The sequence below is a fragment of the Ochotona curzoniae genome, unplaced genomic scaffold (genome assembly GCF_017591425.1).
Source record: "Ochotona curzoniae isolate NIBS_2020 unplaced genomic scaffold, NIBS_Ocur_1.0 contig_64, whole genome shotgun sequence".
NCBI lineage: Eukaryota > Metazoa > Chordata > Mammalia > Lagomorpha > Ochotonidae > Ochotona > Ochotona curzoniae.
The window spans coordinates 2,511,287-2,537,806 of record NW_024466502.1 but is presented as its reverse complement, the minus strand read 5'-3'; the positions used below and the strand labels follow the sequence as shown (position 1 = coordinate 2,537,806).

The 26,520-nt window shown below is 42.1% G+C and overlaps 1 protein-coding gene across 3 annotated transcripts in view; it reads left to right on the top strand.

Annotated features, from left to right (window-relative positions):
- Nucleotides 1–24,658, top strand: part of TNFSF13B (TNF superfamily member 13b) — a 33,526-nt gene extending 8,868 nt beyond the window's left edge. For 2 of the 3 annotated variants that reach the window (XM_040991144.1, XM_040991143.1), the window contains exons 3-6: nucleotides 6,508–6,564; nucleotides 18,697–18,809; nucleotides 18,896–19,046; nucleotides 23,018–24,658. In XM_040991144.1, coding sequence (XP_040847078.1) covers nucleotides 6,508–6,564; nucleotides 18,697–18,809; nucleotides 18,896–19,046; nucleotides 23,018–23,130 — 434 coding nt within the window. In that variant the 3' untranslated portion in view covers nucleotides 23,131–24,658. The remainder of the gene's footprint in view (nucleotides 1–6,507; nucleotides 6,565–18,696; nucleotides 18,810–18,895; nucleotides 19,047–23,017) is intronic. The other variant, XM_040991145.1, reaches the window with a different exon arrangement.
- Nucleotides 24,659–26,520: the final 1,862 nt, after the last annotated feature.

Here is a 26,520-nt window from a genome sequence, read left to right as displayed (position 1 = left end):
CATGAGTACTGCTTGCCAGGGAGACACAGCTAAGGGAAGATAAACACTGCGATGAGGAGATCAACTCTGAGTTTGGAAAGATCATCCTGGAGAAATGCAGACGATGAACTAGGCATTGTGAAGAGGAGAGCTGCACTTGGCAAGCTAAGTCCAGGTCAAGAAGGGTGAGCGTGCAGTACTCGTTTTCTCTGTGTGCCTGTCCCAACATCATACCAAGTTGTCCGCTCTGTGTGCAATGTTCCCACCTGCCCTTCTGAACCTAATTAATTTTATACAATTTCCACTTAACTGATTCATAATAATTATACATATTTATGATGTCTGGGATGATGTTTTGATACGTGTTTAGCTCATGTAATGATCAAATCAAGATATTGTGCCTAGGCATCACCTCGCAAGACATTCAGGATTCTCTTATACAAATTTTGACATATTCAATAAGTTACTGTTAGCCAAAGCCATCCACTGTGCAGCAGGACACAAGGTCTCATTCCTGCACTGTAGCTTTGGTGGAGCAACCACTTGAATGTTACAACAGCAACTTAAGTCTGCTCATGTGAGTGTGCACAAAGCCCATTTCTTCCACTGAATTTAAACTCATTAGGGCGAAGGATTGTGTTTGAGTCTGGTAACTTTAACACAATGTCTGACATAAATTCAATTGTAAATTCGTCAAGTGAGATGAATGAGATGTAGCATCTAAAACAAACAGAAGAATTAAAACTACTTAATCTTGATTTTTAGCTGGATTTCAAAACTGAGGAGCAAGGGATCAAGCATGTTTGTAAAACGTCTGATTTGGGCTATACAGAGGATACGCTACCATAAAAGATTGGGAAAGGAGATGAGAATTCAAGAGAGAGCTCGAGAATGAAATTTGGGGTATGTTGAGCTTACATCAGTATGGATTTCACATAGATATGTCCTGGGGGAAGCTGACGGTCACTTCTTACCTGCACTCAGGGGTGTTCCTGTCTCTGGCTTTCCCATCTTCCTTTACTACAGGTTGCTGGCACATGGAATCTTGAAACTTGTTCCTCATGGATTTTCTGCTGTTCAGAGCCTTCTAAGTGTACAGTATTAATGAATTCAAAGAGTTTAACATGTAAACCACAGATGATTTCCCAAGTATAAAACTAACAACTTCATATTAAAATATTTGGATGGTGTTTAATTGAATCAACATTATATGGAGTATTTTTTTAGCTTAATGCCCATGAAGCAATGCAGAAGAATGTAGTTTTGTGTCTTGTATGTTGCTTTAAACATATGATGTAATTAAATTATGAGAAGCATGATAATGACCAATTAAAGCTTCTCTCTTTCTCACTGACTCTGTCCACACACATATACACATTTACAAGATGGAAAAATCATGTCAATATTTTACATCCCTCCTGGCCGCTGGAATTCTCACCAGTCTGTCTGCTCCTATTATCTCTGACCTGTTAATTCCTCTGCAGTCCCTGTGGTAAATAAAGCCAGAACCCTTCCTTCCAATGGGCCATTTTAGTGCCACCATTTCTCCTAACACCCTAAAATAAAAATGGACTAATGTTAGTAATTTTCAACTCTCCTCTGAATACATATAACTGTCAATCACAACTTCTTAATTTGTTTTTGCGATTCGCTTTGGATTCTCCGTTTCATACCTTCTTCGCCGTGTGCTGGTCAGCAGCCGCTCGGTGAGGCTTCGCCTCCTTCCCCTTTGCAGCAGCTGCTTTCCGCGCAGCCAGTGGATGCTCTCCCTCCACATGTGCTCCTTGTGAGAGTTCTTAGCACTGTTTTCACATGCTTGAAGGAGCCACACACACACTACTCCATCCAGCTCTCTAGAAATCCTTCATAAACTCTCAACTTTTATTGCTTTTGTAAGTAACCACTCTAGGCAAACTACATAGCTTTGAGCAAATAAGACATTATGATTTAGTTTATCCAAAATTCTGCTTGTTCTACTTCTTAATAAGTCAACACTAAAATTAGGTCAAGATTTGGTTTAAGTGGTTTCCCTTAATTCACATTTTCCTGACACTAAATTATCCAGGGCTCCTTCAAGAAAATAATAATAATGATAAACTTCTACTATATCTGTTCTGAGTTACATGTGCCCAAGAATAAGGTGTGCCAAAAGGGAGGGGGGCATTGTCTCCAGAATCCTCCATCTGTGCGGACATGTGTTTCAAAACCTAAGATGGCAAGGAGTGACCAGGAAGACACACCACAGACAGCACGTATGCAGGTGGTAGAGCCGGGAGGCTGACTGATGGAGACCGTGCACAGCACTGGGAAATACTCGTAGGAGCCAGTACTGTAGGCTAGAGGATGACGCTGCTGCCCCCAATGCTGGCATGCAGGATGGGCACTGGGTCAGATCCCAGCTGTTCTACTTCCAGCCCAACGTCCTGTTTGGAAGAGCAGTAGAGGATAGCCCATGCCACCCATGTGACACAAGTAGAAGAAGCTTCTGGCTTTGGCCTGGCCCAATGCTAGCTGTCCCAAATATCTGGGGAATTGACTGGTGAAAGGTTTCTTTCTCTCTCTCTCTCTCTCTCTCTCTCTCTCTCTCATGCTCTCTCTTCTTCGTAACAGACTTTCAAATAAGCAATTGAACCTATAAGAAAAATGTATGTAGGTATACACAGCTGAGACCGTATAAACAAGATGGGAAAAAGCTGAGTGACATTTCTGAGGGGGCTGTGTGCAATGTACAGTCGCCCTGTCAGTGTATGTTAGATCCAGGTTGGTTGAAACAATGTCAATAAACCAAATTCTGGGTTTTCTTTTTTAATACAACAGGTCTTAATATACACTAAACCTTCACACTGTTATGGGGGAATTCCACCTCGGTTCTTGTCTTACACGAAAGGAGAGTTTTCATGTGGACAATTTCAGTAAGCAAAGCGAAATTTATGAAAGATGGAACTTTTGCTGCAGCATCAGAAGGGGGTTTTCAAGAGAGAAAGACCCAAAGAAATGGTAGAAATGATGTCCCTTAAACACAATTCTGAGATTAAAACTAAAGAAAGAACTGGGACAGCAGCAAGCAATCACAGGTTGTAATTGTAGTCTGACTGCTCAAAACGGAAAGCTGTGCTGGTGGTGTGACAGAGACCCTTCTCTATGCATTGCCAGGACAAGCTGACACCGCAGGCTCTGTCGCCTTGCTTATGATACAACTGAAGAGTCACAAAGCTTTTGATTTGGCCAAAGCTTTTGGAAAGGTCTGGACGCTCTGAGAGAGCCCTGAGAAGTGGGAGTCGCCTTTCGATGTTGACGCTTGGGTCTGGTCAGATAGCTTTTTTGGGGAACAGGCCCTTTGCATTCCCTCCAAGCTTCTGACTTCCTTGCTACTTTGGGATAAAACTGGAGACTCAGGGAAGCAGGGTTCATCTTCAAACAGGGGCTCAATTTAGCTGCCCAGTAGCAAACTATTTTTATTCCTATGTTCTTATTTTAGGAATTTTCTTTTGTAAACTAATTTTGGTCAGCAATTCACTTTGTAGTATACAAATTTTTTTATTGTGAGTGAATTTTCTTATTCTGCACAAAAGTGTTTTGTTAAGATGATCATCACTGTCTTACCATAGCTATGAAATCATCTTTAGAATATGTGTTCACAATGTCCCATCAATAGACTGAGAAACATTTTAATCTGAGATATTGCCTTGTTTGGTAAATCAAATATTCTTAACCCCTTGTATAATTTACTTCAATTGTAGGAGAAAGAGGCGTGAAAGAATTTTGAGAACCAAACAAGAATATTACAATGGTAACTATGCTTTTTCAGAGCTGTGACTGGTTATCTGTGCTGTTGGGAGATATTAAAATACCACTTTCTCCAGCCCTCTCCTTGTGGGGGCAGATAATTAGCTGAAAAAAAAAAGAGATGTTTAAAAGCCCAAGTTGCTTTTGGATGTCAGATCTTCTGAAAGACATTGTCTTTGAACAGTCCTGAGACTGGGAGAAAGAGAAATGAGAACCGACGTGAGCTAAGTAGAAGCCAACCCGGGTGTTGAGCTACCAATTTCACAGCCCTTTTTTCTGGAATAAGCTTTTTCTTTCTAAAGCACCTTTTCTTCTAAAGGATCAATTTCTGCTACTATATCACAGCATAGACGTTTGTCTTTCAGTATGTTGGCTGGAGTCAAATTTTCGTTGGACTGTAAGGTTAAAACCCCCACATTCTCCTATCTGTTTGATAGTGAGTGATGACTTAATTAGGAGGCCTCTTTGTGACTCGAATGTCTGAGCTTGGCCTCTGTAGGCCTGGACTGCTGGAAGAAAGTGCCAATGAGTGGAGCCACTGACAAAGACTTAGTACTCACGGCTCCCCGTCCGGAAGCCCAAAAGCTTGCCAGACCCCGTCTCAGGCGAGGACCTGCGTAACGAGTCACCGTTGGTTTTAGGGAAAGCTCGCTTCTTGGAGAGTCTGTTATAAAGGCACGATTCCCACTCACCAGTATTCACCTTCGCGTCTTCATCAGCTCCCCAGAGCCCCATCTTTACAACCATCACATTGTTTACTGAGTTTCAGTCCAAGAATTTGGACTGATACACTTGGGCCAAAGCAGTCTCCTCCAGGAGCTTCGGGGAACAGAGGCAGGGATGCAGAGAATGACATATTCTAGTATTTCTCCAGGCTTCAACACTTTAGTCTGGCTTCATGCTTTCAGAGTGTTTTTGTGTTCTATTTTACGTGTATTTGGCTTGATGCTATATGACAAGAAAAATGCTGATTTCACGATCACTAATAACTAAGTCTTTTTGAACAAATCATTATGTGCAGCGTATAGAACTAAGCCTGTTACGTATGTCACATGTGTTACATTAGGTCATTGCTACAACATATACACGTGCATGGGAGAGGCTGAACGCCTGGCAGTTTGTCTTTGAGCTTTGTCCTCTCCCTCCGCCGCAGAGCTGTGTCTGCCCTGGCTGCCCCTCGGTTCTGTCACTGAGCCCATGACAGTGCTTGTGAATCAGCGACCTAAGGATTTGTAGGAAAACTAGGAACATGTTTAAAGTGGTTCTGTTTGCTCCGGGCTGAGCTGCTTGGGTGCCTTGGTCGTCCTTTCTTGCCGGCTCTTTCATCTGTGTGAGACTTTCCATGTGTTTTCAATGAACAGCGGTCCTCCATGGTAATTGCAGTAAGCAATGCGTTCGGTCACAACACAGGCATAACTGCCTTTGTTTCTGAGGATCAGGGGAATCTGCGGTGTAGACCACAATGCTCTCCTATCAAAGTGATCCCATTTGTAGCAGTATCCACCCGAAGAGCAGCATTGTAATTTAACATAACATTGTTACTTTAAGAAATAAAGAGGATTTTAAAATATATTTTCTTAAATGATCGTATTTCTAAGCAGTATGTATCTGAATAGCAACAAAATATGATGTTTGCTATTCCAAGAAATAAATGTAAGAAACTTTTCTCTTACTCTTTCCTATATCAAATTCTCAGAGTGTGTAAACTGAGAAAAAAGTATAACTACTTCAATATTGAGTAAAGAAATCTGCTAGAAAATAATTTATATTAATATCTGCTTAAAATAAAGCATGAAAACTTGAAGATCTTTTTCCCACATTTTTTCTTCCCACCATTGCTTTGGACTTTGCCCCTTTTTTTTCTTGCTCCTACAAATCTAACAAGTACTGTTATCAAATCTAACAAGTACTGTTATCAATTCAACAAGCTGGCATTTCTCTTTCTTCAGGGTGATTTTTACTTCTTTCCTTTGGAAATCTTCCAGAGAACTCTACGTGTGATAAGATGTGAATTGATGTTTCCAAAACACTTTATTATGAAACTACATAGAAATCTGCTTAATTTTTAAAAGACATCTCTTTTGGGTCAATATGTGTTACCAAACAAAACAACAAAACAAGACACTTGATTTTGAATCCTGGCTGAGGTCCTGGCAAAGCCTCTGATCTATGGTTCTGGAGTCTCAGTTTTCAAGAGCTCATGGCTGACTTTCCTTCGAATGGAAGAGGGCAAAGGGTGTCAAGTACTTTGTCCACATTATGTCTGTACTCTCAGCATAAACAATGTTCTGATTTTCACCAGTGTCAGCACAAGTGACACTGGGGGGCAGGGGGAGCAGCTAATAATTACTTTAGTTTTTTTTCTTTTTTAAAAATAAAAGTTTTAGAATGATATGATGTCCAAATGTTTTATGTATTTGGTGGACTTGGGAAAAAATCTCCAAGCTTGATTTCTCTGCAGCCATAATATTTCAAAACAGGTGGAGCCAGCCTCAATGGGTGACACACTTACTGTATTTCAAAAGTACATATAGTTTTTTTTTAAAGTAATGCAAATTTCAAGTACCTAGTAAGACCAATGTGCAAATTTCATGCAGTAACTTTTGAAATAATGGTATTGAAGTGATGTTTTGAAGTAGTTGGTTTAATGCTTCTGAAAAAATGGATTACCAGCTTTCTCAATAATCCTAGTTCCCATGTAATTTCTATTTCAGTGATTAAAATAATATCTTTCCCTTTTAGCCATTCAAGATTGCTTACAACTGATCGCAGACAGTGACACACCAACTATACGAAAAGGTAATAAAATGGCAATGCTACTTTATATTACTTTGGAAATAGTGCTGTACAAATGCTTGCAAGTGTCACACCTAAAGATTCTATTTGCACTGCATCTCAGATCAACCATCCACCTCAAACCTTAACATCAGAATAACATAATAACCTTCTGTGTATTCAAAATCACTGTAAAATATTATGTCTATTAATATTCCTACAGACAGAACAGCCCAAAGCACCAACTTCTAGAAATGTTAAAGAATTAGAGTAAAATACTATAAAACCATATTAAATCAGATTTAACTGACAGAATTAATTTACCTTCCATAACTCAGAAATATTAGTTCTTCTCTTAGATCAAGTTCTGGAAATAATAACAGTATGCAGTTCAAACTGAATATATTATAAAGATTTATCAAATTATTACTTGATAATTACCACTTTCTCAAAGTAAACATGATTTGAATGTTTTGGCTTTTTGAAGTTTTTCTTAGCTTTAACCCAGTAAGTTCCAAATTTTCAGTTCTATGACTATTTTAATGAGATTGGTACAGGTTCACTGTAATGAAAGCCATAATCTAGAGCTTACATGTCATTTATTATTACTAAGAACAAAAAATACAGATCGTCATATAAGTAGTGCATTGCGACAATATAGTATCTACACAGAGCGTTTTCTAGAATGTGGCCCCAGTTTCATGGGGACTACCCAACAAGTTAGCATCTACAGCCTTGACCCAGAAGAAGGGTCCCCAAATAAAGCTTCGTTATCAGATGAGTCTGGAAATGCAGCATCATATATCCAGTTACCTTTTAAAAATTATTTTATTATTACAATAGTATAGTCCTTCATCAACAGTCATGAGTTCATCATTCTGCTATGTAATTATATTCTGACATTGTAGGTTATGTGCAGATGTGAAGGTATTAGTCATGCTTAACAGTCATAAGGCACATTAATAAAGTAATGAATCTGAGAAGTCCTGCTCTATAAAAGACGTTTGTTGGGCATCGTTAAGCTGGTTGTTCATACATTCATGTGCATCAAAAGCTCCCTGAAGCAATAATCTGGGACTTGCCACTCAGTTGCGGTTTCTGGCTATACAAGACACCTACCGAGCAAGAATGTACTGGAGATGAATGATTCATTCAGTCTCAAATTTATTAATCAATTTAATTTTGCACAAGTTAAGAACACACTGTCTTCTATATACAGCCTTGGCCCTGCAGGGGACAGTAAGTGAAATATGTGTCATTTTCTATTTTGATGGAGCTAACCTCCTGATGAGGAGAAAACAGAGCGAATTCAGGTGGAGTTAAGGCCAACAGGTGGTCTTGCTTATCAAGAGCGTGAGCAGTGGGGCCAGGAAGGGGAAGGGTCAACCAACACCTATTGTAATCAGGCTTGGTTTCTCATCTTTTCCCCATGGCTTTAATGACCATAACTGCAACTCAATACCAAACTATTTGAATATGTGTTATGATTTAGGGTTCAACATGTTCCCAAATCCCGTTTTCAGCTTTTAATAAGCAGCAAGCTATTTCCTAAGAATTCAGATGAAACCACAAGATGACCTGAAGGACCAGAGATAAAATTTTGAATACTTACTAGGAAAAGGTCTAGGAATCTGGCTCCTAAAATGCTGTGAACCTTGCAAACGGTGCTGCTGCTGTAAGTCAGAGTAGCGTGAGCTGTCTAAAGTGTTGTGGTCTTCCTGAAGTGCTGATTGCTTGCCTCTGATCCCAGACACTCTGGGGAGACAACTGCTAACTGACACACCACTGGGAAACAAGACTGTAGCTGCTGCCTTTATGGCACAGATTCTGTTATATCTGTACATAAAGAATTCTTATTGATAGTTTAAAACCTGCATAGTATTCCCAGGTAAGATTATAATCTGCTTAACCAGTCCCATTCCAATGTTCTTGGTGACAGTCTTTTAAATGACAGTGGTTTAAAGAATAATTGTATGTTTTTCTAATTTCTCAATCTGGTCAATCTGTGTATTGGATAGTTTGAACTTTCCCAACAGTTGTGAAGTGGTTCTGCAGGACTTATGAAATGTAACTCTACAATGGGTGACTAAAACAAAGTCCCTGAAATTTATTTTTTTTAACAAGAAATGCATGTGATATTGTTACATACTTTAAAATTCACTTATTTTGCTGTCTACAGTCCTCCTATTTTTGTATTTTTTTCTCTGAATTATCTGTTCATATCCTTTCCATTTTCTATAGGACATTTGGTCATGTGCAAATTAATCAAAAGCAAGTTTTTTAAGGAGATAAATTCTTTGCATTGTGAATCATAAGTATTTTCTACTATGTTATTGTTTTCTTTGTAATTTTTAATGTTTTCTTTGTCAAATTAGCTTTACCTGGTATTAAATCCCTGTATTTGGACAAATTTATCTTTTTTTCATTTTTCCTCCCCTAAACATTGGTTTATCTGCACACTCGTATTGCCTTCTGGCCCCAGTGACTTTTGGTTATAAGAGCTTGTACAAGCTTATTACCTGGCATTTCCAAGTCCCTCTTCACTCGTTTGCACTGTCAAGGTGTTCTTGTTGTTTGCTTTCCCCGGAGCACCTGTTACCCTTGGTGGCCACAGCCTTTCACATCCCCACCAGCAATATGTCAGCTTCTTCCTCTTCCACATCCTCCCTGGTGTTGCTGTCGACACTGACCTCGTAGTGGCTGAAGAGCCCTCTCAGTGTCGCTGGACTGCCGAGAGCAGTTCCTTTTGTGTTGTGAATGCTAGACCCTTATGAAATACCTGATTCACAAGTATCCTTCCTTTGCTGGAGGCTACCTTGTGATGAAAGGAAAGTATTCATTCTGATGAAGCCAACACATCTAGTTTTTGCATTTGTTTCCCGTACTTTGGGCATCATTATCAAAGAATGTGTTACATGATTCACTCCCATGTTTTCGTTTGGTCTTATGACTTTATGTTTCATACTAGATCAGCCATCTATTGGCAGCTCATTTTTGTGTGTAGTATGGAGCATGGTGCCAATATAATTCACTTTTCCTATGGATACTCAGTTGTTGCAACATCATTTACTATCGATTTTCTCCCAATTGAATGGTGTTTGGCACTCTTGTCTTAAAATGTTCGTGTACAAATTTTTGGCTTCTTTTTTCCCACTTTTAATTTTTATCTATTATTATTATCATTTTATGTACAGTTCCATATGTTCTGGAATTTTCCCTTTCCCCTCTCACCAAACACCCTTCCCTCCACTGAGTTCCCCTATATTATTACAATAGTATAATTCTTCATAGTCAGTCATAAGTCCACCATTGTAGGCATAGACAATGGCAGAGAATCCAGCTTCATATTGTCAAGATATACTAAACAGTTTCATTGGGAGTCCATCTTTGTCTGGAAGTAGAGATGCATAATGCATTGTATCCTCACATCTGGATATGATAGTCTCCATTGCACAGTTACTATACATCCCCTTAAATGAAAAGCCGCAAAACTAAATCAACAATAGGAAGAAAAAATAGAAATCTACAATGTCATGAAGTTAAATAACATGGTCCTGAATTACTAATGTGTAGCTGAAGAAATGCCAAGGAAAATCACAAACCTTCTTGAAGAAAATGATGCAACTGTGTAATGTATGATCAGTGAAGGATTGAATGAGAAAACTGTTTTAAAGAAGTGAAACTGAAAAACGGAATCCTTGAGATATAGAGTCTGCTGATCTTAGTCGGTGAAATCTGTCTCCTGTAGGCAGTTGATTTGTTTTTTAACCCATCCTAATAATTTATGACATTTGATTGATGGATTTTAAGTTATTTACATTCAGAGGTAATATGGATAGGTGGTTATTTGGTCCTGTCATTTTAGGAATGGGCTGTTGTATTAGTCTTCTGTTGTCATTTTACTGGGATGTTCTTCACATTTGCCTTTGGTTTTGGTGGATGCTTTGAGAACATCTTTAGAACATTTGTAGGGCAGGTATGGACAAGCATATTCTTTTAACTTTTCCTTACTGTGGAAGAATTTTATTTCTTTCCAAAGTCCAAGGAAAGCTTTTTGGGGTACATTATTCTGGGTCAACAATTTTTGCTTTTATTTACTAGAACATGACTAGAATATGTCACTTCATTCTCTTCTGGCCTGTAGAGTTTCCTGTGAGAGATTAGCATTGCTTTAGTCGTCATTCCTCTATTTGTCAATTGATTTTTTCACAAGCACATGTAAGGATCTTTTCCTTGTTTGATTGAAGAGATCTTGATTATCACGTGTTGTGGTGAGGATCACTTTTGATCAAGCCTGTTGGAAGTTCTGCGCTCCTCTGGATCTTGTTTCCCAATTCTCTCCAGATTAGGGAAATTTTCCTTTATTATTTCATTGAATGCATTTTTAAACCCAGCTTCTCTTTCTGCGCCTTCTGAAACTCCAATAACTCTTATGTTAGGCCTTTTAATAGTGTCTCTTAATTCTTGAATACTTCTTTTAGCTTGACCCAGCTCTGCTTCCAGGTTTTTGTTTGTTTGTTTGCCCATTGTTTGTGTTTTGGTACTAGTTATCACAAGGCTTTGTTCAAGTTCTCTACTGGCTTACTGATCTCTTATTAGATTGCCCAGTTATTACTGAAATTTGGCCAGTCAATTATCCATTAGAAAATCTATTTATCTCTTCTGTTCAATCTCTATTTAGATTTTGAGGTTCTGTTGAGTGATATGAAATTGTTTGCAATTTTTAGGTCTTTGTAAATTGACCATTTACCAATACATAATACCATTTCGAATCATAACAATCTTTAATTTAGGGTATATATCACCTGATATTAGTATGACCACTCTTTGATTACTAGTTACATTCTCCACGCTTTTACCTTCAACCGATTTGTTCAACCTTCAAGTTCAAAGGCACAAATCCTTTAAGCAGCATATGGGTGGATGTTGAGATTTTTATGTTTTACGTCTCTATATATATTTTTTGCAAAGCTCTGCAGTTGCTTTAGTTAGCAAGCTTATATGCAGAGCTGTTACTGATAAGGAAATAATTATTTCTGCTATTTAAATATTTATACTTTTGTTTTATTCTTGGGTGAGTTTTTTTCTTTGTTCAGGATTTACATGCATTCCATCTTTTCTTCCTAATTTTCTTTGCTGTATATTTTTTAGTAGTCATAGTTGTTACTGGCTATTGCAAGAAACATCCTACAAAGTGTGAATTTAATTGCTATAAACTTGATTTCTCCCTTTTAAAATTTCTTTATTAGTTGCTGTCAGAAAATATAGATGCATACAGGAAGTGTCACTTAACATAATAATAATGTTAATGTTAAGTGTCACTTAACATTTTTTATATTGATCTTTTCAATTACATAGAAAACAAAACAAAATACAATGAAATTCAAAAACAAATAGCAATGGGTTTTCTTTAAATTTTTTTCTTTTGGGAGGAAAATTTATATAGAGAAGGAGAGACAGAGAGATTGTTCATCCATTGGTTCACTCCGCAAATGGCCACAACAGCTGCAGCTGGGCCTGTCCGAAGCTAAGACCCAGGAGTTTCTTCTGGGTCTCCCACACAGGTGCAGTGATCCAAAGACTTGAGCCATTCTCTGGTGCTTTCTCAGACCATAAGCAAGGAGTTGGACTGGAGGTAGAGTAACCGGACATGAGTCGGTGCTCATATGAGATAGTGGCGCTGCAGGCAGAGGATCAGCCTGATTACCACCACACAGGCCCCAGCAATAGAGTTCATGTTTGCTTAGTTAGATATCTTTATCAGTGATCTTTATTTCTTCACATACCTTTCCATAATTATTCAGGGTCATTTTCTCTGAGCTCTAGGATCTGCTTTAACATTTCCTAGAAGCTACATTTACTACTGATGAATTCCTTAGGTTTTATTTTGTTAATAGTATGTTAATTTTTCCTTCACATTTGAATAATTTTTTCTCAGATACATAATATGTGGTTGACATCTTTTTCATTTATCAAATTTAATAGATCACCTCATCGTCTCCAGGCACCCGTGGTTTCTGACAAGAAATCGGCTGCTCATCTTGTTAATCCATTGTGTTGGAGGAGTTTCTTCTTGCTGTTTTCCAAATTCTCTCCTTGTTCTTTAGTAGCTTAATCATAATGAGTCTTGTCATGGATCTCGTTGTGTTTATCCTGACTGCACTTTTGTCAGTTCATTTCTCTCTCAAGATTGGGAGGAATTTGCTCACTGTTTCTCCAGTTACTATTTATACAGCCTCCCCCTCCTTCTCCCATTTGGATTCCCATGAATTGTAGGTTAATCTGCTCAGTGGTATCCTGGAAGTCATTTGTGATTTATTCACTTGGCTTGATTCTTGTATTTAACTTTATTTTTTAGGATAGCTTTGGATTCACAGGACTGTTAGGAAAATTGAGATGAAGCTACAACTATCCAAAATCCTTCTAAGCCATATGCACGCGTAACTTCTGTTACCACGGTCCTCCTCAGAGAGCCACATCTGCATGAGTGATGCACATTTCCACCTGCAGCTCCTGACTTACACCGGAACCCACTCTTACTGCATGTTCTGCAGGGTACCACAGATCCACAGTGACCTGTACCTACCATTATGCTGTTGTGTAAAATGCTCTCCCCCTGCTCTCAGCTCGCTTTGTTCTGAGTCCGCTTTCCCTCCCTCACCTTAACCTTGGACTAGCACTGCCTCTTCTTACTGTCTGCATAGTTTTGACCTTCCCAGAGTGTTGTACAGCTGTGATTACACAACATGGAAGCTTTTCAAGGTTGACTTTGCTCACTGAGTAATATGCATTCAAGTTTTCTTTGTGTGCCCTTTTATGGCTTGGTGATTCATTTCCTCATAGTACTGAATGATATCCTTTTGTTTGATGTGTACAGCAGTTTACCCCTTCACTTATTGCAGGATATCTGGGAATATCAGGTTTGGTAATTATTAATAAAACTAAACTGTAAACATCTAGTGCAGGCTTTTGTATGGGTTGAAGTCCTCAGCTCTAGGTGAGCGTAGGATTGCTGGTTGTGAAGTGAGAGACAGCTGTTCGTCAAGGACTGCAGGAAACCTGCAGTAGGGGAAGAAAACAAGAAAGCAGATTCTTCCCAGAAGCTTCTGGAAGGCATGGAGCCCTGCATGCCCTTGCTATTAGCCCAGTGAGACATCTGATGTACAAATTTATGAGACAAAAAGCATTTGTGTGGGGTTTTTTTTTTTTAAGATTTATTTATTTTTATTGGAAAGTCAGACTTACAGAGAGAAGGATAGACAAAGAGAAAGATCTTCCATCTGCTGGTTTACTCCCCAACTGGCCACAACAGCCAGAGCTGAGCTGAGCTGAAGCCAGAATCCAGGAGCTTCTTGCTGGTCTCCCACATGGGTACAGGGTCCCAAGGCTTTGGGCTTTGGGCTGTTGTTGGCTGCTTTCCCAGGCCAGGGGCTCAATGGGAAGTGGAGCAGCTGGGATACAAACCAGTTCCCATATGAGACCCCAGTGCATTCAAGGCAAAGATTTAGCCACTAGGCTCCTGCACTTGGCCCAATATTTGGTTTTTGAAGCTGCCAGATTTGCAGCAGTTGGTTATAGTAGTCCCAGGGATGTACTGCAGCCCTCAGACACGGGGGCCTGCAGCTTGTATCAGGCCCAGGAGATTGCTCAGCTTTGTCTTGTGTGCTGATTGGTTGGTTGTTTTGCCTTGTAAGCTGCAATTCTGTGTATGATGGTAAGTCCTTACCTTTATATTGTTTCCTGACTCCAGACTCTTATTCAGCTCCTGAACTCTTTATTTCCATGCCATTTTGTTTGGTATCAGATTTATTTTCCTTTCTAAAATTTCTACTTTTAGTTATTTTGTTTTTTTTTTTTAATCCCTCCAATTCTTTCAGCTAACATTGCAACTTTCTGGAGTGTGTGCGGGGCAGGATCTGGTGTGGGAGGCTTTCTGGCCCTTGGGAGGCAGCTGAGCCCCCGCCCCGTTGCTAAGAGTCCTCACTTGGCCGTGATTTCAGTGAGCTGTGTTGACATTTGTACCTGCCCAGCCGTATACCCGCAGGAGGCAGAGAAGCAGGGAGAGGTGTCCACAGCCGCGTGTGCAGCTGTCAGCTCGTGTTCCGACCTTTCGCGTCATTATTTCAGCAGTGTCGTGCTGGGACTTGCACACACTCACGGCGCTGCCTGGGGACGCCCTTGCTTCTGGAGCATGCTTGCCTTAGTGATTCACAAACACACTTTCCAGAACTTGGGGACAATCCTTTTTAATGTTTTCACAATTTGTTCTTACACGTCGATTGTAAATATGGGCACTTTTCAGAGCTCTCGCTTCATCCCACTCCTTTCATTCTATTTCTTTGCCATCGTTAAACGATCTCAAGGTGCTGTCTGTCATCCGTTCGCTAATATTCAAGTTGCTTCCGAATCTCCCAGAAGTTTGTTGATTTTTTGAGCTTCTTCTCGTCCACAGTGAATCACAACGCCAGGCAATGTCTGCTTTGTGTAACGAAAATGCTGTTGCTTGAATTGATTTTCTTAGCTAGTTTTGAAAGATCTCGTCAATAAAACTTCTGTCTTTAAAAAGTATTTCAAGCACTTTTAAGATAACAAAATAGAAATTCAAGAGAAATTGCCCAAGAGAATAGCTTGAATGATGGCTGCCGTGTTTATTTGCGGCCTGAAGGAGACAGTGCTGCAAGTGACGATTTGGGGAACGTGTACGCTCTAGACAATAAAATAAAAAGGAGTTCTTAAGATAACCATTTATTTTCTATAAAACTTCTTATTCTGAAATATAAGGGCAGATGATTTCAGAAATGCTTGCAATGGCTCTCACGTATTAATACTGAACTTATTTTTTATTTACTTCTGGATTTTAATGTATATATTAATTTGCTCAATTTTCAGACATTTCAGTAATGAAGTATTTCAAATATATGGAGTTGCATTTATGTGAGGGCATACCAACATTTTAGCTGTTTACTTACAATAAGTGCCAATGTGCTGGAAATTTAATCCAAAATTCTTAAATATCTACTTTAAGCAGTGTCAAATGAAAGATCAGAAGACATCACTATTAATTGGGCATTAATGTATATTTTCTTTTCCTCATTTATCTGTAGTCTCATAACAAAGTTAAAAATCCGAGATAATTTTAAGATGTAGAAACTTGCTGTAGCATTTGGTTTTGCTTAAGGGGCCATAGTCTCAAGTTTGCTGTTTAATCTGTTTTCTTAAAGTGCTTAGAATTTCCACAGCACATGTTTCTCCAGTGTATTACCATGTCTTTAGTGTTCAGCTCTGACTCACAAACTGGAATTTCATGCAGGAGAATCCCTGAGAGAGAGAGAGAGAGAGAGTGTGTGTGTGTGTGAGACAGACTTTTCCACAGAAAGTGAAATGCCAAAAGGAAAATATCAAGAGAAAATAAGAAGGCAGATCTCATCGTGACTTTTTCTTCCTATTCTGACAATGTCAAGAACTTTACAAAGAATTGGGTTATTAGTTCAATCCATACAGATATGGCATAAAGAAACAGAACTTGATTTGAAGTATTGCAGAAGAAACTTTAGCAAATCAATGTCTCTAGCCAGAAAATAAACAAATTCTCAGGGAAAGATGTTTTGTTCCAACTCATGGGTGTGTGATGGAGGCTGTTTCACTTCCCAGAATTTCAGCAATTAGTCATAAAACTGCTTTTCAGAAAACCATTAAATGTTTTTGATAAACTGTCATATTGTGTTGTTTTGGATTATTTTATGTCTCAAGTTGAATTGTTAAGTGAATAACCACTTGCTACAAGCCTGCTGTGAGTGTTGTGGCCATTTGAAGCCCCAGGGAAGCTCAAGGAAGCAGTGTGTAAATAGAGCTTAAGTTTATAGATAACAGTAAGACACCCACTGGTGTTGGTTGGGGGAGAACAGAGCATCAAAGGAATCTCACTGAACTCCCAAAAGTCATCACCTTTAATGCCCAAGCCTGCAGTTTGCAGTTGTAGCAGTCATTAAGGCTAATGCTTCCTAGCGCTTCTCAGCATGTTGACTGTTATCTTATTTCAGTAGTGAAGAGCACTGTGGCTGAGATAAAGTGCAGACAGGTGAAGATGAAACCACTCAAGCCGTTAGTGGCAGGGGTTCCGCCACGCACTGGAGGAAAAGGCTCCTGGACGCCTTTCTTTGGGGTGACCTGCTCCGTGTCAGCACGTGCATGTCCAGGGAGACACAGCGATGGGGATGGCCTCTGGGGTGGGTGGAGGCCTGTCACCGTTTGTCATCCACTTCCTTCCTCCTTGGTCTTCCCTCCCTTCTCCCCAGACTCCCCTAAGCCTGAAGACTCTCATGCTCAGTTTAACTTGTATTTGTGGAGCGATTTTTTTGATCACCTGGAACTCTCAGCTCCCTAGAAATACCCAGATGTATGGTGCTGGTTTGTTGTCCTTCCCTCAGAAACCAAATCTGGAAATATTTCAGATATATTTCATTTGCCTCGACAGTGTTGTCCAAAACAGATAAGTACGCTTGGCAATTGCATTTGTGGAATAAGAGAATCGTTGGGTGTATGTCTTATTGTGCCTCTGTTGGGGGGGGGGGGTTGCACAAAAGACTTCCTGCCTCCTCAGTCCCAGGAAAGCTAGCCTTGTGAGCTTCTGTCATGTTGTGTCTTGCAGATTCAGAGGTTTTATTGTTATTGTTATTTTGATTGGATTGGTAGACTTACAGAGAGAGCAGCAAAGACAGAGAACTCTCCCAAACCCTGGTAGGCTCCCCACATGGCCATCTGACCAGAACTGAGCTGATCCAAAGCTGGGAGCCAGGAGCCTCTTCCCATCTTCTCATGTGGGTACAGAGTCTCAAGGCTTTGGGCCATTCTCTGATACTTTCTGGGGCCTTAAGTTCACTCCGGGATTGGACAAGATACAGCCTGAATCCATGCCCATACGGGACGCCAACATCACAAATGATGGATTAGCTTGCTATGCCATCATGTCGGTCCCACCGATTTGGGTTTTAATTTTACCTTTGTCACCTTTCTTGTTATGACCAAGGAAAAATTAGGAGATGCCTATGTCGTATCATCTTAGTCCCACTACTTTGTGTTGCTATAACAAAATACCCAAGAGTGTTTGATTGTAAGTAGAAGAAGTTTATTTTAGCTCAGAGTTTTTGAGGCAAGAAAGTTCAAAATTCAGGGCCATATCTGCTCGAGAATAAGCAACCTGGTTATAACATGAGCAGTTGGATGGCATTTATCCATTGCTTAAACACTCCATCAGAAGCCAAGGTTCATCCTGAGTTCTGGTGGGGACACCCAGTCCAGGCCTCAGCAGCCACCATTGCCAGCCTGTCAGGAGCGCTGCCATGTGATTGGACACCAAGATCACCTTGCTTTATGTTCTTTCCTTATTTTGGCATTTGCCTAACCTCTGTTCACTTGTGTTACACCATGTTCTTTGTATACCTTGGGTCTCTTGGTCTTTGTCCTTGGAGTTTACCCTTGCTCCCGTCGTTACACCATGCAAGTGGAAAACCAGCGACTTGAACTGCACAGGTATGGAAAGGGAGTGTCAGTGCTCCCCAGTGCGTCTGCCGGCCCAAAGCACAGCTCCTGTGGTTTGGTCTCGCTTTTCACCCCTCTCTGCACCTGCACTTTTCTCTCTGCTCCTTCAACTGACGGTGGACCTCTGCGGGGACATACCGGGGACCAATGCAGGAGGACCTGTGTCCTGTACAGCAGCCCTGTGGCTGTTTCAGACCCAGGGTACAGCAGCTCTTGACCTTTCCCAGGAAGGTCATGTCTTAGCAGGTCCTTCCGCCTGGCCTCTGCTCAGCAGTTTTGTTGTGGGGGACTCACTTGTTCCTGATCTCCCCGCTGGCAACCCAAGAGGAGTCACCCACAGTGCTGCCTGAGGTTGGCTTCAAGCTTTCCCATCCATACCAGGGTTTCCTATCAACTGGCTGAAACTCTCAGCAACAAAAGAAAACCCAGACACTCCAAGGTGTGCTGACACACAGGTCCCTGAGGTCGTGACGGCCGGGAGTCCAAAGGCAGCATGGTGCTTGGCCTCCCTGGCTTCTGTTTTCTAAAGATGAATTTATCCTCTAAGTTTCAGATTTGGTTAAGTAATAAAGCTGAGTTTTCTGTTTCTTTTCTTACACATGATGCTCTTCCTTGTAGGATCTTACACATTTGTCCCATGGCTTCTCAGCTTTAAAAGAGGAAGAGCCCTGGAAGAAAAGGAGAATAAAATATTGGTCAAAGAGACTGGTTACTTCTTTATATATGGTCAGGTAGGTTCATGCCCCTGTCCACCCTCACAGCCCATGCCCCCGCCCTTGCACACCCTCCTGACCACACTCTTCGGCTTGTCCCTCAGGTCTTATACACTGACAACACCTTTGCTATGGGACACCTGATTCAGAGGAAAAAAGTCCACGTCTTTGGAGACGAACTGAGTCTGGTGACTTTGTTCCGATGCATTCAAAACATGCCCGAGACACTGCCCAATAACTCATGCTATTCCGCTGGTGAGTAACAGCTCCTAGGCTTGTTCAGTGTCACATGGAGCGAGGCTCCGGAAAGTGAGCTGCCATTTGCAGGCCCGGAAGAATGATGCCCGAGATGTAATTAGAAAGACCCTCCTCCATCTCTTGTGTGTGTTGCATTCTTAGTCATCAGCAGCTCTGTTCAATTGTGACAGACTGATCGTTCTTGTGTAAGTTTATGAAGAAGGAAGCAAGTGCGTGGCATTCTACATTGAGACCAATCACGAGAGATCTCTTCCTCCATCTGCACCAGCAGCAATAATACAAGGAAACATCCGCAGATGGAGTCCAGTCTGTCAGGTGCTTTTGCCACTAGACACTTGCTCCCTCTTCCCGTGTAAGTGATGTGGAATCTGAGTCAGAGCCAGCACGTAGTTGCCCAAGGGTGCAGCTACTGAGTTCAAGGACTTGTTTTCACCCCATCATGCAGCGTGGTCCTCTCGCGCTCTTCCCCATGCTGCAGGGGAAGGTACGGGAGAAACACAAGATGGAAGGGTGAGTGGTGCAGAGGCTCCTCCATCATTCACACAGAGATGATAGCAGGTGCAAACAGGCACCCGACACTGACCCTGGGGCATGGCACAATGAGCAGAGAGCAGCAAGGGCAGGTCATGTTAGCTGAAACTGCCAACAGCCCTTCATTTTATTTATTTCTTTAGTTAGTTAGTTATTTGGAGAGCAATGGTAAATGAGTTAAGACCAATCTTAGAAGGATATGCTTGTCTTAGCATATTTCTTTTTCTCTGGGAATTCTGGCAAATCTTTTTGGAACCCTGAGGAATGGCTTCAGTTCCAGTCACCAAGGGACTGCCCGTGTGCTGGGCAGCCCTGGGTCAGGACCAGAGGCCACCCATGTGCTGAATAGTCTTGGGTCAGGATCAGAGGCTGTCCATGTGCTATGCAGCACTGGCTCAGGACCAGGGTCCACTTGTGTGCTGAGCAGCCCTGGGTCAGGACCAGGGGGTGCCCGTGTGCTAGATAGTACTGGCTCAGGACCAGGGCAGCACTGGGTTTCCAAGGCGCTGCATCAACATATGCCCAGAGAATCAGCTAGAAATGAAAACAAAGGATTTATGCTAAAAAAAAAAAAAAAAAGGAGATGATTTTGTTCTGGATCTGCAAACATCAATGGGATGAGGAGGAAGTTCATTAAACTGGAATTCCCTAATTTTCATAAAGTCTTCTTCTTGAGCCCAGTGCTGACCAGCATTTTGGTATTGCAAAATGCTCATAAATGGCACGGCCACCCCAATCTGCTATTTATCAGATTGTGTGTACTTAGAGTTTCACAACCCTTTTAGAGTTGGTACTCAGCTGCTCCCTCACATGGAATTCCTAGGCGAGTCCTGCCAGCTTTCATGGTGCTTTCCTTCTCAAGAGGCCCTGATTGACCTTAACAACTCAGTGTCATGTGTGAGAACCATCTGTCTTAATTAAATTGCAGGTCTGCAAATTCATCTGTTTGGGACAAATTTTGTTTAAAATCATTAAAAGTCACATTAGCATGTAAGTGCATAAAACGTTTCTGTAAAAAATCTGAGAAAACTAAGTGGCCAACTTCAGAAGCCTAAAATAATACTGGGGCCAGTGTTGCAGTACAAGTGGTTGAGCGACTATTTGGGACACCAGCGTCCCATCATGGGCGGCTGGCACCAATACTGGCTCCTCTGCCCCTTGTTTGTGTCCCTGCTGACATGCTCGGGAAAGAAGAGGAGAATGGCCGGAGGCCTTCAGCCCTTGTCACCCATGCAGGGGACCCAGATGGAGCTCAGTGCTCATGGCCACAGACTGGGCCAGGCGTAGCTATTGTGGCCACTTGGGGAGAGAACCAGCAAATGGAGGATATCACATCCTCTGGCTGCCTTTCCAATATATAAATATTTTTAAGATACATAAATTAAGGAGTTGTTGCTGCACACGGAGCAGAATCCTGTGATTTGCTCACCGTAGAGAACACTCTAGCTCTTTCCTGTTGATTACTGTCAACAGAGGGAGTTGAAAGAGCCAGGAACGCGGAGTAGGAATGGCCCATGAAATCAGCAGGTTCAAAACATTTCATTTGTAGCACTAACATGACTTGGTTCTCTACATTCTCTAGGTTTTCCTAAAACAGTGGGTTGCCTTAATGTCTATGATAAAGACAGATACTGGTTAGACAAACAAGGCTCCACTTTGCTTTTTCAAAGCACTGAAGTTGGTCCTCTAATACTGTGCCAATGACAGAAAATATAGCCTTTACCTATAACAATACTTTAAAACATACTCTTCTGGCTGTTGCCATTCTGGGTGGCTGAGCATAAACCCCAGTGCAGGAGAGGACCTTCTGTGCTCCAGTAGTTGTCTGTGTGCTGGTCTCCAAGAGGGTCTGGCACACAGCGAGTGTGCAATCCATCACCGGCGGCTGCTTCTGGCCCCAGTAGGTCTGGGTGCTTTTGGCCTTTCGGATAAAGCAGACACTGATGGGCATGGATAGGCTTGTGTAAGGACGCTTCGTCACGTGTGAAAGAAACAATGCAATTACTTTGTAAGTCGAGTTGTGATTTTATTTGATAGTTTTTCTCCCCTGCTCCTCTTCTTTCTTCTTCAAATTATCCTCTAAATCAGCTAAGACATCCTCAGTGTAGTTTGAATTCTATTTTATATTCCCAATGCTTAGATTTATCCCTCATTTTAGACTAATACACATGCATTGATCATTTTTAAGGAGATAACCAATTCAGTACATTTAATCATAAGAAACATTTAAGCAAACAAAATGTGAAAGGCTTTAAAAAGCGATCTACATGACACCTAAATCCAGGGGCCTGATTGCAGAGATCAGTTGTGTTTAAAATTGTTCTATGATGATAAAGGATGTTTGTAAAATTGCTTGAGAGGCACAGAGCTAGAAGGAGAGCTTCCACCTGCTGGTTTACACTCCAGATAAGCTACAACAGCTGAAGCTGGGCTAGACTACAGCTAGGAGACAGGAGTCCAGCCCGGTCACTGAGTGGCCTCCTGCTACTTCCCGGGATCTGCAAGGCAGGGTGCTGGAGCCAGAGCCTGGGCGGGATCTGCAAGGCAGGGTGCTGGAGCCAGGGCCTGGGCGGGATCTGCAAGGCAGGGTGCTGGAGCCAGGGCCTGGGCGGGATCTGCAAGGCAGGGTGCTGGAGCCAGGGCCTGGGCGGGATCTGCAAAGGCAGGGTGCTGGAGCCAGGGCCTGGGCGGTATCTGCAAGGCAGGGTGCTGGAGCCAGGGCCTGGGCGGGATCTGCAAGGCAGGACGCTGGAGCCAGGGCCTGGGTGGGATCTGCAAGGCAGGGTGCTGGAGCCAGGGCCTGGGTGGGATCTGCAAGGCAGGGTGCTGGAGCCAGGGCCTGGGCGGGATCTGCAAAGGCAGGACGCTGGCTGTGGGAGCCGAGTCCTCTACTGCAGGTCACAGGCTGCCCCATTGCTCGGCTAAGCGGTCACCCCCGAAGTCTCCCTTCTCACTTTTCAGTGCTTATCATCCCATGTACGTAGGTAAAATAGGACCATGACTATCCAACATGTGGGTGTCATGCTCCGCACTTGGCAACTTTTATGTAGGAATGAGTGCAGTTTTTGTATTTTTACTATTATGTAGATAAATTTTTCCCATTTTTTTGTTTTCCATTATTGTAAAGTGTCTCCTTGTTAATAAAATTAAGCAAAATCAATATTTAACTCTGCAAGATTCTACCAAGGCGTGTGCTGTGGTTTACTTACTTTAAGCTGTGATAAAAATGCTTATATCTGCTGTAACTGCTTGTACTTACTGCTTTGGGGTATGTTTGGCCTAATCGGATTGTCCATGAGTTAGAGGCCATCAGGCATACTCGGGAGGGTGAAGAGCAATGGGAAAAGTTTCCCAAAACAGCATAGCTTTTTGTAAGAATTTGAAGGGGAAGGGACAGTTATACAACACTTACATTGTTGCGAATGCTTCTTCCCTAGGCATTGCGAAGTTGGAGGAGGGAGACGAACTTCAGCTTGCCATACCACGAGAGAATGCGCAGATCTCACGAGATGGAGACGGCACTTTCTTTGGTGCCTTGAAGCTGCTGTGAGCTGCTTGCACCGCACGGCTCCTCCCCACCCCGGTGTAACCTCTCTGGGGAAGCTGACCTGCTGCTTGCACCGTGCACAGCTCTTCCCTACCCCGAGCGTAACCTCTCCGGGGAAACACTTAGCAAAAGGAACAAACAGTAGTCACTATGGCCTTCTCTGTGAGCTATTTGTTTTGGTTTGCTGAAACTAGTCTGAAACAGGAAATTTAACAGCCGGCCGCAGACTATCATGTGAATTACAAGAAATAAAGTCCATGTAAGGAAAGATGGAATTAGAAAGATGTGTCACTCTAATTCCTCATTGAGCAATTGGCTCACGTCTTCCTATCTTTGGAGGAAGCGCACAGCTCAAAGGGGCATTAGGATTTCTGCAGACCTGGGGCGCTGTGACTGGCCATACCTGGAGTGTTCGCATCTGTGGCACAAGATGGGCAATCTTTGGTTTATGCTGTTTCCTTTTCTATTAAATAGGCCCCTTTTCATTTCAGCGAACATTACAGAAATAAAACAAGAATGCTAGAAATCTTGCAACAGACACACAAGCCAATCATGGCAGGCTTCAACTTAAATACTAACTATTATACTCCAAGCAGGATATTGTTTACATCTTTTGGGACTTAACTTGTAATTGTTATGTCTCTGAGTTTATCCAAATGATTTTCACAGGAGGGAAGAGTCTTTCTCATTCATCTGTGCCTCTCTGCACTTTCTGCCATGCAAGCCAGCTGCCCTCGAAACTCATATAGAACAACTCCAATTCATGCACAGAACGCAGACACTGAGCTATAACTGCCCTTCTGCTGGTGAGAATGCAATATGGTTTCTGCTTTATTTCCTGTTTTTCTGTTTCAAACTGCTGCTGTTATAGTTCACATACCCAGCCTGTTGGTAGAGAATTCTGCACTCGCTCGACAGGCGCTGAGGTTTAGCACAACGTCGTAGCATCCTTAAGTATAGCAGAGGCCGGTCCCGCCTTGCCAGGATCGGGAGGTCTCAGAAGACAGTATCCTGATTTCATTTTTGAAAAAGCTGGGCTTGCGAGTGCTGCTGTGCTGACCTCTCACGCCTTCAGGGCTCCTCGGTGTGCTTGCCTTCGTTCCTCATGTCAGCAGGATTTGTCTTAAATGGTAGATGCAGGAATAGACTCCAGTCTACACTAATTTTCCCATCTACCCAAATACATTTTAAGATAGACTTTTCAAAACAAAGAACATGCTTTAAATTTTGCATCCAAAATTAAACTTGTTTAAATCTCTGATTTTTCTGATTCTTGCTTTTTAGTTCAAATAGAATATATTTTTGCAATGTATTTTGTTTTACAAGGTTATACATAAAGAATCGAAATGGATGTGGTGGGGTTTGGATAATGAAGAAATGGTTAGTATTTTTCCTTGTGTTGCTGCTAATGTGAATGTCAAATAAAACAGAGTGCCTTTGGCCTCATCGTCTGAGTTTGTCAATACCTATCGTTTGGTTTCTGTGTAAACAAGTAAAGATCACTTCAAAAATCTGCTGATGGACCAGTGTGGTAGCCAGTGTTTTAAGTTACCAACTGGAGGATCTCCAGTTCCAGTCCCAGCTGCTCCACTTCCAATCCAGCTCTCTCTCTTTTTTAAAAAAAACATTTATTAATTTTTATTGAAAGCTACATATACAGAGAGGAATAGAGACAAAAAGAAAGCCTTCGTCCGCTGATTCACTCCCCAAGTGGCCACAACGACCAGAGCTGATCCCAGCCAAAGCCAGGAGCCAGGAGCTTGTTCTTGGTTCCTGATGCAGGTGCAGGGTCCCAAGGCTTTGCACCATTCTTGACTGGTTTCCCAGGCCACAGGCAGGGAGCTGGATGGGACACAGGGCCATTGGGATCAGAACCAGCGCCCTTATGGGGCCCCCGTGCATGCAAGGCAAGGACTTTATCCACTAGGTTACCACGCCAGACCCCCAACTCTCTTTTAATGCACCCAGGAAAGCAGTGGGAGCTGGCCCAAGTGCTTGGGCCCCTGTGATCCATGTAGGAAATTCTGATGGAGTTCTAGGTTCTGGTTTCAGCTTGGCCCAGGCCCAACACCTGTGGCCATTGAGGAGTAAAACAGTGAATGGAAGATTTCCATCTCTTTCCTTCTGCAACACTGCCTTTCAAATAAATAAATCCTTAAAACATAATGTAATGTGAAAAAATATAACATAATACCTGCTGGAATTTAATAATAAAGAGTTTGCCAATGTGCGAATTTTTTCATATTTGAAAAGGAATCTATTATTATCTGTATTTATCTATATAAAATATTCTTTCTTGAAGCCTAAAGTTTCTCTGTTTGTACTTTGCTTAACTGAAATATTTAAGCGTCAATAATTGGATCAAGGAAGAGAATGTTGGCATATGGTAGGAATCATTCATTCAACCAAAGACAGTGGTGCAGAGCATGGGGCACTATCACTGTAAACTAGCAATCAGCAAGAGTGCTCCACCTCACAGGAGCAGTGCGGGCAAGCAGACCCTTCCAGTTCTGTTTCCAGAAAACGATTTGGTCCATCAGCTTACTGCTGCCGCCTGAGCTGTGAAAGGAAAGAGCTCCTGAAGTGAAATAAGCACTCTCGCTTCTCTTTGGGACTTTCCAAGAACCCAAGGTTGCGGCAGAGGTCAGGTTATGCACATGTCTCAGAAGGCTTTCAGAAGACCTAGCCTTACTGTCACCGTTTTCCATTGTCTAGGCTGTCACGTTCCCCACTGGCTTCAGTTACAAAGTCCAGTCTTGGACTCATCCATGTCTAGAGGGTCACACCTGGTGGAAATGGCCATCAGTCATTTTTACAGGACACAGGGAGGCGCAGCAGGGGCAGGGCAACAAATGTGGACAGGGCAGTAAGCAAGGGAGTTACCCATGGAGGACAGAATAGATCTTTTAGATCAAGCAGGTTCTGGTCTGGCATCAGTTTCTGGATGGCCCTCTGTCCACCTGGTTCCTGGGCGGAGTCCTTCTGCAGTTGGCTCTTATGGATCCAGTGTCGCTTCCCAACTACCCTGACAGCTGTGGGCACCGTCTTGATGACAGCCTCCCACTGTGCCTCCAGGCTGGCTGGGTGATGTTGCAGGATGCAAGCCAGAACTTCTGAAGCCTAAGGTCTGGCTGCTGGGGTAGTTGGGAGACTGGGTGTGGCTTCTCCCTAGTCCTCCCCTCCACGCAGATACAGGAAAAGAAATGGAACACTTGGAAGCAAAGATCACACCCACTTTTCGCTGACCCTCGATCCTTCCCATCTTGATCAACTATGTAAGCCTATATATGTAAGTATATATAACCATATATATACTAGATGTATATATGTATATATGTAACCACAATATAAACTGCCTGACACACAAAGCTATTATAATCTACAGCTTACAGG